Source organism: Ornithorhynchus anatinus, chromosome X5, assembly GCF_004115215.2.
Source record: "Ornithorhynchus anatinus isolate Pmale09 chromosome X5, mOrnAna1.pri.v4, whole genome shotgun sequence".
NCBI lineage: Eukaryota > Metazoa > Chordata > Mammalia > Monotremata > Ornithorhynchidae > Ornithorhynchus > Ornithorhynchus anatinus.
In genome coordinates, this window is record NC_041753.1 from 3883921 (window position 1) to 3895177 (window position 11257).

Genomic DNA, 11257 nt, shown 5'->3' on the forward strand with positions numbered 1-11257 from the left:
TTCTGATTCTCAGGCCAGGGCTCTATCCACTAGGAAACACTGCTCCTCAAGAAAGGAGAGTTAAGGAAAGAGGAAGGAGCCAGAAAATCAATCAATGGATTTTATTCTGTGTACAGGAGGCTTGGGAGAGTATAATATAGTAGAGTGGTAGGAGTCTATAGTCTTGAGGGGGAGACATACAGTTAAATCGATCAGTGGTGTTTACTGAGCACTTTCTGAGTGCAGACCATTGTAGTAAGGGCTTAGGAGAGTACAACATAACAGAGATGATAGATACGTTCCTTGCCCGCAGCGAGTTTACAGTCTAGAATAAAATTAAAATAAATTATCGACAGGGGAAATGTCAGAGTCTAGAATATGTATACGAGTGCTGTGGGGCTGGGAGTGGGTGAATATCAACTGTTCAAGGGATAGAGATCCAAGGGCATAGGCCACAAAGACGGGAAGGTGAATGTGGAAAATGAGGACTTAGGGAAAACCTCTCGGAGGATATTTATTTTAGTAGGGCTTTGGAGAGGGGAGCATTGTGGTCTGTCAGATATGAAGGGGGAGAGTCCCAGGCCAGAGGGAGGATGTGGGCAAAGGGGGTCAGCGGTGAGACAGATGAGATGGAGGTATAGTGAACACGTTAAAGGGAGAGGAACAAAGTGTGGAGATTGGGTTGAAAGAAGAAATCAGGAAAGGAAGGTAGGAGGGAGAGATCTGAGAGATCTGATCCGAATGGCAAAGACTTTCTGGAGATGAATGGGCAGCGTTTGGAGGTTTTTGAGGGGTGGGGAGGCCCGGGTCGAACTGTTGTTTGAGGAAAATGATCCGGGCAGCAGAGGACTGGAGTAGGGAGACACCCGAGGTAGGGAGGTCAGTGAGGAGGCCGATGCAGCCAAGTGGTATATAAGCGCTTGGATCCACGTGGTGACAGTTCAGGTGAAGAGGAGGGGACAGAGACGTTGTAAAGGGAGAACCGACAGGACTCGGTGAAAGATCGAAGGCGAGGGCTGAACGATGAGTCGAGGATAATACCGAGGTTCCGGGCTTGGGAGGGAGGGAGGGAGGGAGGTTGACGGGGTCTCCGGCGATGGGAAAGTCTCGGGGAGGAAGAGGAAGAGTTTTGATTCGGAAGTGCTACCGTGAGAAGATCGAAGGGAAGGAAGAGTTGACTTCGACCGCAGCCTCTGGGGGCTCCTGGGGGCCTGAACTGGAGGAAGGGGAAAAGAAGGGCTGGATCGCTCCCTTCCCCTGTTGTCAGTGCTGCTTTTGGCCTCCGGGAGAAAAATCTTAATGGGCCCCACTCTCTTCATTTCTTTCTGGACTCTTCCTATTTGTCTCTGGTGCAAAGCCTTTTCCGCAGAGTGACATACAGGCCCGTGTCAATGGCAAACAGGATTCCCACTGCCAAGTAGAAAAAGATGTGGATCCAGAGCGAAGATGGGGTTGTACCTGAAGAGGAGACAGGGAAGAGTTTCGGCCTTTGGATCAAGGTGGTGAAATGGACGGTGAAGTTATTGATTAACATGGTCGCTCTGTGCCTCAGTTTCCTCCTCTATAAAATAGATATAATACTCTGCTCTCTCTCTACTTCTTAGATGTGAGCCCTATGTGGCTCAGAGCCTGTGTCGGATGTGATTATCTCGTTTCTACACAAGTACTTTACACGGTGCTGTGGTATCTACCAATTAATCACGTTTATTTATTTTTATGGTATTCGTTAAGCGCTTGCTATATGCCAGGCACTGCTCTAAGCATTGAGGTAGGTACAAAGCAATCAGGATGGACGCGGTCCGTGTCCCACATGGAGCTCACAGTCTTAACCCCCATTCTACTGATGAGGGAACTGAGGCTCAGGGAAGTTAACTGTTTTGCCCAAGGTCACCCAGCAGACAAGTGGCAGAGGCAAGATTAGAACCCAGGTCCTTCTTGACTCCCAGGCCTGGGCTCTATCCACTAGGCCACGCTGCTTCTCACACTTACTAGGCGCAGAGCACAGTCCTGGGAGAGAACAGTACTATAGTGGAGGTAGACATATTCCCTGCCCACTACGAGCTCACAGTCTAGAGGTAAATGCTTAATACCCTAAAACTATGACACTAGAATAATGATGACACTAAATACCATATAGTAAGCGGCCATTGAGTTCAATACACTCTATTAAGCACTTTTTTTAAAGGTATTGGTTAGTCGCTTGCTATGTGCCAGGCACCGTACTAAACGCTGGGGGAGATTCAAGTAATCAGGTGTGACACAGTCCTTGTCACAGGGTTTATCCCAATTTATCCCCTCTAGGCTGGAACACGTCTGCTTATTTTGTCATATCATACTCTCCCGAGTGCTTAGTACATTGTTCTGCACATAGCAAACGCTCAGTAAGTACTGTCGACTGATTGATTTTGCAAACAAAGTAACCGAGGCCCAGTGAAGTGAAGTGACTTGCCCAAGGTCACCCGTCAGACAAGCGATGGGACTGGGACCCTGGCCCACGCTCTATCCACTAGGCCTCGCTGCTTCTCTAGGTAGTAGGAGAAGTTGTCACCTGGCAAGGAATGTGTCTGTTTATAAAAATAAATATTATACATATAATGCTATGATTACTATTCATTATTTATTAATCAATAATATTAATAATTAATTCTTAACGTTATTGTTGTCGTAAATATAACAGTGAATATACTGTACTCTCCCAGGTGCTTAATACAGTGCTGTGCACACAGTAAGTGCTCAGTAAACACGATTGAATGAATGATGAATGAATGTCACTTCCTCCAATCGGATCTTTCCCCTTTAGGGCGTTTTAGAGTCTTTTAAGAGGATAATAATAATAATAATGACAGTATTTGCTAAGCGCATACTATGTGCCAAGCACTGTTCTAAGCACCAGGAGAGATACAAGGTAGTCAGGTTATCCCACATGGGGCTCAGTCTTCATCCCCATTTTACAGATAAGGTAAGAGAGACGCAGAGAGGTGAAGTGACTTGCCCAAAGTCGCACAGCTAACTAGTGGCGGAGCCAGAATTAGAACCCATGACCTCTGACTCCCAAGTCTGCGCTCTTGCCACTAAGCCGCCCTTGTTCCCACCCCTGTGCCCTTCCGACCAGCTCACGGAACCCCTACCTTCGCCTCCTGAAGCAGGCTGGCCCTCAGCCCGGACTGTGATTTTGACAGGCAAAGACGAATAGATTCCCTGGCCCAAGAATCCCCTGCAGAAGTAGGACCCGCTGTTACTGTGAGTGGCATGGGGGATGAAGATGCTGGAATTGTGGCTGTAAAACCTCATTATTCCTTGGTCTTTGTAGAAGGTCACCTTGACCAAGTTCTGGTTCTTCCAGCTGCGGCATCTCAAGTGCACATGTTCGCCCTCCAGGAACACCCGGCCGGAGGTCTGCAGGAGTAGCCAATCTGGAAGAGTCGCAGCAGAGCCACAGGGGCTGGAGGCCCATCGGGTTGACCGCACGTTCGTTCTCAAACTCTCCCAGGCCCGGAGCTCTGAATCGGACCCCAGCCTAAGCAGGCCGGGCTCCAGTGGAGGACGACAGAGAATTCCAAACTCTTGGTCCTTCCCGTTCCCCTGGGGAACCCCCTTCTCCCTCCCCCCACCCCGACTTCGGCCCGTTGGACCTCGGAACTCACCTTGGCTCACGTCCAGCCACACGGAGTCGCTCTTTTGGGAGTCCCCCATCTGGCACTCATACTCCCCAGTGTCGTCGAAGGTGGCGGCCCGGATGCTGTAGCTGGGGGCCTGGATCGCCAAGGCCGTACCGTTATGGAACCAATGGGTGGTGGTGATGTTCCCCAGTGAATTGGGGTCGTCGCATTTCAGGGTCACTTTGTCCCCAGTGAACATATTGACCCACTTTGGATGCAGGGTCAGCCTAGACTTCTGGGCACCAGCTTAGGAGGGATAGAGAGGGGAGAGCCACTCAAGAACGGGAATGCAAGATTCAGTCTCCATGGCAAAGGGATGCTTGGCGAAAATATGAGCTGGTTGTCCCGGATCTCCATCCTTCTTGGTTAATAATAATAATGCTAGTGATGGTATTTGTTAAGCACTTACTATGGGCCAAGCACTGCTCTAAGTCCTGGGGTAGATACAGGTCAGTCAGGTAGGACACAGTCCTTGTCCCACATGGGGCTCACACTCTTCATCCGCATTTCCCTTTAAGAGACTGAGGGCCCAATCCAAGTAGCCATGGAAATGACCCTGAAAGAGCATTGGCTTCCTCTATCCCCACGGTTTGGCACATCCGAAAGTTATTTTTCAGACTCTCCTGACTCCTTCCGGCCATCCCCAGGAGGAAGTCGCCCCTCCCTTCTCCTTCTCCCTGACCCCACTCACTATGGAAATCTCTGTCCTCCAGATAAACATGAAATCTGCATTGGGTGGAAATGAAGCCCACTCACTGAGCCTCTTGGTGCAGATCTTGACTGTTTCCCTCCTCTCTTCCCCTCTCCCTTGCCCGCAGTCAGAAAGAGAGGGTGGCTTGAGCTTGGGGAGATCTAGCCAGGGATCCCTGATGGGCTTTTACTGCTTAGGGGGGAGAGAACAGGTGGGCAAATAAATACACGGATGAGTAGTCCATTCTGAGTCACTAGAAGAAAGATTAGGGAGGGTGCAAATGAACGCATGGATGAGTGGTCCATGCTGAAGCACTAGAGAAAAGGTCAGGAAGGAGGAGAGGTGTTGGATGACGCCGCTCCTCCTCCCCGGGATGACCCATGAGAACACTGGTCTGAAAGGGCAGCCAGTACCCGGTTACTCCAAGCATCGTGCTGCCCAGGAGGCAGACTCCGGATGGGGACAGACCAGCGATGGCGTAGGGCATGGGCCGATGTCCTTCTGGGAAGAGCCCCAGAGATTTCTGAGAATGCAGAATTCAGAGCATGCACACACACTTACCAATTCCCCCATTTCCTGTAGCTGCAAGAGAGCACAGAAGACAGATGAGCTCAGATCCTGCAGAGCAGATGAAACTGGGAAGTTGAACAATCACAGGGTCGGGGAAGGATGGATACAGTGGTTACACAGGAGTCCTCGGACCACCCCCTGCCTCTGACCTTCGCCCACATCCACACCTTTTGCCCTTCACCTGCCTCCGGTACCCTCTTGTTACATTGAGGCCCCAGGGGGCCGATGAGAAGACCTCTCTCTCTCTCCCTTGCCCGGATCATCCCCTACCCTCTCCCTTTTTTAAAATGGTATTTGTTAAGTGCTTACTGTGTGCCAAGCACTGTACTAAGCACCGGGATAGATACGAGCAAATCAGGTTAGACACAGCCTATGTTCCACATGGGGCTCACACTCTTCATTCCATTTTACAGTTGAGGTAATTGAGATCCAGAGAAGTGAAGTGACTTCCCCAGGGTCACACAGCAGATGAGTGGTGGAGGAGGGATACATCCCTTCATTCATTCAATCAGGTTTATGGAGCACTTACTGCAGGCAGACAACTGTACTAAGCGCTTGGGAGAGTACAGTAGAACAATTAAACAGACACATTCCCTGGCCACAGTGAGCTTACGGTCTAGAAGGGGAGACAGACACTAATAGAAATAAATGAATTACCGATATTTACGTAAGTGCTGTGGGGCTGGGAGGAGGGATGAATAAAGGAAGCAAGTCAGGGTGAAGCAGAAGGGAGTTGGAGAAGAGGAAAAGAGGGCTTAGTCAAGGAAGGCCTCTTGGAGGAGACGTCCCTTCAATAAGGCTTTAAAAGGGGGGAGAGTCATCGTCTGTCAGATATGAGGAGGGAGGGTGCTCCAGGCCAGACACAGAATGGGAGTGAGAGGTCGGAGGCGAGGTCGATGAGATCGAGGTACAGTGAGAAGTTTGCATAAGAGGAGCCAAGACTGTGGGCTTGATTTAGAACCCAGGTCCTTCGGACTCCCAGACCCGTGCTCTATCCACGCCGATTCTCGGCTCAAGAAGCTGCAGGGGACGTGAGCCAGGGCTTCCGGCATCCAGAGCCCGTTCAGAGCTGGCGGCCCGCTCTTTCAAGAGCCAGTTCAACTGTTCCTTCCCAACACACACGCGCGCACACACACACACACAAACATACTACAGGCAGAGCCATGAGCTAGAAGGCGAAACTAAGGTCGCCAACCCCTCTCACAATCAGCCACCGACCCCTGACTCACCCAGAACCGACAGGGCTACCAACAGCCACATGATCCTCAGACGAAGCCTGCGGGAGCTGCTCAGGGAATGGAGCAGTGGGTTGTCGAAATGCCTAAGGCAACATTTGAAAAGAGGAAGGAAACTCCTCACTGGGCCTTCGCTCCGCTCTCACCCAACCAGCTTCCCTGCCTGGCCGACTCTTTAATAGAGACTCTTCGACGGAGCCGCTGCAAGGCTTAAACCTCACTGACCCCACCAAGACCCTTCAATTCCGACCCCCTCACCAGTTGACTCAGCCCAGTCCTCTCCTTCCTCCACACTTCCCCCTTCCCTTCCTCCACCCAACCCCTACCCACCCCTTGTGTCATTCCCATTCCTCCTCTCTGCCTCATCGCTCTCATTCTGTTACAGCCCCACCCCTCGTTCCCCACCCCCGAGCCGGGCCCTGTCAACTCACTCCCATCCGACCTCTCTCACGAGGGACGGCAACCCTCGTGCCGTCCTCTCCCCCGTTCTTCGCCACCCCCCAGCCCCACCCGACGTCTTCAAACAAGTGTGGCCCGTGGATCCTCCGCTCCATCGTGGGGAAGCTTCCCTTCATCCTTGATCTTTTCCTGACTCAGCCACTGCTCCTTCTCACCATCACTGAAACCTGACTCCCCCCAGATGACACGGTTTCCCCTGCTGCTCTCTTCAGAGAGGGCTTCATCTTCTCCCACTCCCCCAGGATCACAGGGAAAGGAGGAGGTGTCGGTTTCCTTCTCACGTCCCAATTCGGCTTTTGAGCCATTCCATCTTCCGCATCCCATTCTTTCCCTTTCTTTGAAGCCCATATCATCCGCCTCTACCCCAACTCTTGATTCTAGTAACGGTCATCTATCTTCCCCCAGGTCCCGCCGCCAACTTCTTTAACCATTTTGAGCCCTTTCTCACATTCCTTCTCTCTTTCTCCATGCCGACATTGATCCCTGGGGACTTCAAGACCCACATAGATATTCCCGATGACCCTCAAGACCCACATAGATATTCCCGACGACCCTCCCGCCGCCCTTCTTCAATCACTCCTCAACCCCACTGACCTCCTGCTCCACCCAACCTCCCCCACTCACCAACTTGGACACCCACTCTAGCTCATCTCTAGCCACTGCACAATCTCTACCCTCACCAACTCTGAAATGCCTCTCTCTGACCACAACCTTCTCACCTATCTTCTCTCCCACACACCTCTTCCCCCTAAATTTGTACTCTTCCTCTTCTCACCAAAACCAAAGATGCCAGTGGTGGAGGAGTTAAAATGAGGAGGCTTAGAATCTAAGCTCATTGTGGGCAGGCGAAGTGTTTGTTTATTGTTCTATTGTACTCTCCCAAGCGTTTAGTATAGTGTTCTGCTCACAGTAAGCACTCGATAAATAAGTTTGAAAGAATGAATGAATGAAAAGAGAAACTGGGGGTCAGCGTCGTCTGGTGGAAAGGGTTGAAAGACGCGGGTTTCGGGTTCCAGTTCCGCTACTAGTGCGCGGTGTAACCTTGGGTAAGTTGTGAAACCTCTCTGGACCTGTTTCCTCATCTGTAAAATGGGGTTGGGGGGGTAAATAAAGCATGACCAACCTTCACGGGGACCCAGGGAGATCACTGCCGGGAAATTCCTACGGAAACTGAAGTTAAAGGGACTCCGTAGGTCCTCACACTTTCTCAGCCTTGTGGCTTTATCCTGACGGGAGATGTCCGGTTGAATTAATCAGTAACAATAATAATAATAATAATAATGCTGGTATTTGTTAAGCACTTACTATGTGCTAAGGCACTGTACTAAGGGCTGGGGCGGATACAAACTACACAGGTTGGACGACAGCTCATGCCCCACCTGGGCTCATAGCCAATCTCCATTATACAAATAGGATAACTAAGTCCCAGAGAAATGAAGTCACTTGCCAAGGTCACACATCAGACAGAAAGTGCATTTGCATAAACAAGTCCTTTGATTTCATCTTTGAATGCCATGTTGACCCTGAGGAATGAATTCAGTGCCAAACTCTCCCAACCCCACAGCACTTAAGTATATATCTGTAATTTTATTTCTTTGTGCTGATGTCTATTTGTATTGATGTCTGTCTCCCCCACCCCCAGACTGCGAGCTCATTATGGGCATGGACTGTCACTCCTTATTGTTGTACTTTCCCAAGCGCTTAATAAAATGCTCCGCATACGGTAGGTGCTTAATAAATACGAGTGAATGAACGAGAACAGGCTGAAGAACTGTTTCCTGGGCCACTTCGCCCTCCTCCAAGGAGGCCCAGTAGGCCGTGAGGGTACATCGCCTTGATTCTATTTAGTTGCCATTGTTTCTACGAGATGTTCTTCCCCTCGACTCTATTTATTGCCATTGTTCTCGTCTGTCCGTCTCCCCCGATTAGACTGTAAGCCCGTCAAACGGCAGGGACCGTCTCTATCTGTTGCCGACTTGTTCATCCCAAGCGCTTAGTGCAGTGCTCTGCACATAGTAAGCGCTCAATAAATATGAATGAATGAATGAATGAATGAAGAGCCCTGTTTCTCATTTCGGGGGGCGGGGGGGGGGGCTCCCGCTCCGGGGCTGCGGACACTCGTCCGTTCTCTTACCCGAAGGAGCTGGAAGCGGATGGGGGGAGTGGGGAGGAACCGCCTGCGAGCGCTGCCATAGACGCACCGACGCCCCAGCACCGCTAGTGCTGAGCTTATGATTCGCGTAAAGACGGCAGGAGCCAGCATGGTCAGGCGGACGTGAGCTGATCTGTTCCCTATCAGGTCCGCCCAGCAGTTCTACGCTTCCCATTGGTCAGAAAGGTTAGGCTGGTGAAAGGGTTGGGTTGGGTTTTTTTTAAATTGCATTTGTTCGTTCGTTCGTTCATTCAATATTCAATCATTCATTCAATCGTATCTACTAAGCGCTTCCTGCCTGCTGAGCACTGTAATAACGTTGGTATTTGTTAAGCGCTTACTGTGTGCAGAGCACTGTTCTAAGCGCTGGGGGAGAAAGAAGGTAATCAGATTGTCCCAGGCAGGGGCTCACAGTCTTCATCCCCATTTTACAGATGAGGGAACCGAGGCACAGAGAAGGAAAGTGACTTGCCCACAGTCACACAGCTGATAGGTGGCAGAGGCGGGATTCGGAACCATAGACTGTAAGCCCGTCAAACGGCAGGGACTGTCTCTATCCGTTGCCCACTTGTTCATTCCAAGCGCTTAGTACAGTGCTCTGCACATAGTAAGCGCTCAATAAATACTATTGAATGAATGACCTCTGGCTCCCAAGCCTGCGCTCTTTCCACTGAGCCACGCTGCTTGGGAAAGAACAATACAACAATGAACAGTGACAATCTCCACCCACAACGCTTTGTTGTGGCTGCTTTAAGTGCTGGGGAAGGTGTCTGGTAATCAGGTTGGACGGAATCCATGTCCCACCTTCATTCATTCGTATTTATTGAGCGCTCACCGGGTGCAGAGCACTGTACTAAGCACAATTCGGCAACAGATAGAGGCAATCCCTACCCAATAACGGGCTCACTCATTGTCTTCATTTTATAGGTGAGATAACTGAAGCAAAGAGAAGGGAAGTGACTTATCCAAGGTCACACAGCAGGCAAGTCCCAGAGCTGGCACTAGTACGCAGGTCCCTTTGCTCTACCCACCTCCACGTTCCATAGCACTTGTGTGCATATATGTACATATTTATAACTATAATTCTATTTATTTTTATTGTGTGTATATCTACATATCTATAAATCTTTTCATTTATAATGATGCTACTGATGCCTGATACTGATGTTCTGATGTTTGCCTCTCCCCTTCTAGACTATGAGCCTATTGTGGGCAGGGATTGTTTCTATTTCTTGCTGAACTGTACTTCCCAAGTGCTTAGTATAATCCTCTGCACACAGTAAGCACTCAATAAGTACGACTGAATGAATGAATGAAGGTCCTTCTGACCCCAGGCCAGTGCTCTATACATTAGGCTGCCCTGCTCCTCAAGGAACGAGGGTTAAGAAAGGAGGAAGGAGTCAGAAAATCAATCAGTGGTGTTTATTGAGCTCCTGTTATATATAGAAGGCTTGGGAGTGTACAACACAACATAATACAATAAACCTGGTAGGAGTTTACAGTCTTGAGGGGGAGGCCTACTGATAAATCAATCAGTGGTATTTATTGAGCACTTTCTATGTGCAGAGCTCTATACTAAGGACTTAGGAGAGTACAATATAACAGAGTTGATAGATACATTCCCTGCCAACAGTGAGCTTACGGACTAGAATAAAATTAAAATGAATAAATGGTAGAAATGATATGAGAAACTGCAGAATCTAGGATACGTATGTATGAGTGCTGTGGGGCTGAGAGTGGGTGAATATCTGTTGCTGGAGGGGTACAGATCCTAGGGCAGAGGCCACATAGAAGGGAAGGTGAATAGGGAAAATGAGGGCATAGTCAGGGAAAGCCTTTAAGAGGAGATGTGATTTTAGTACGGTTTTCGAGTGGGGCGGCATTATGGTCTGTCAGATATGAAAGGGGAGAGAGTCCCAGGTCAGAGGGAGGATGTGGGCAAGGGGGTCAGTGGTGACACAGGTGAGTTGGGGATACAGTGAGTAGATTAAAGTTAAAGGAACAAAGTGCGTAGACTGGGCTGAAAGAGAAAATCAACGAAGTAAGGTAGGAGGAAGAGAGCTAATGGAGGGTCTTAAAGCCAATGGTAGGGAGTTTCTGTTTGATACAGAGATGAATGAGCAATGCTTGGAGGTTTCTGAGGGGTGGGGAGACCTGGGTTGAACTGTTTTTTAAGAAAAATGATCCAGGAAGCAGAGGACTGGAGTGGAGAGAGACCAGAGGTAGGGAGGACAGTGCGGAGGCTGATGCAGCAGTCAGTGGGATATGTTAAGTGCTTGGATCCGCGTGATGGCAGTTCGGTGGGCGAGGAAACGACAGATCCCAGAGGTAATGCAAAGACAGAACCGACAGGACTCAGTGAAAGACGGAAGGCGTGGGTCGAGTGAGAGGGATGAGTCGAGGATAATACCGAGGTTCCGGGCTTCTGAGAGAGGGAGGATGGTTACTAAGCGCTGGGGTGGATACAAGGAAATCGGGTTGGACACAGTCCCTGTCCCACATGGGGCTCACC

At 49.9% G+C, this 11257-nt stretch overlaps 1 protein-coding gene across 2 annotated transcripts; it reads right to left on the reverse strand.

Moving 5' to 3' along the window:
- Positions 1–553: 553 nt before the first annotated feature.
- Positions 554–6364, reverse strand: LOC120638152 (low affinity immunoglobulin gamma Fc region receptor III-like). 2 transcript variants are annotated; one of them, XM_039910782.1, is made up of 5 exons: positions 6129–6364; positions 4891–4911; positions 3624–3884; positions 3108–3392; positions 554–1437 (listed from the first exon to the last, which is right to left on the reverse strand). In XM_039910782.1, the coding sequence occupies exons 1-5, from the start codon at positions 6157–6159 to the stop codon at positions 1316–1318; spliced, it is 720 nt and encodes a 239-aa protein (XP_039766716.1). In that variant the 5' UTR covers positions 6160–6364; the 3' UTR covers positions 554–1315. The 2 variants fall into 2 exon arrangements, with proteins under 2 accessions (XP_039766716.1, XP_039766717.1); XM_039910783.1 differs by lacking the exon at positions 4891–4911.
- Positions 6365–11257: the final 4893 nt, after the last annotated feature.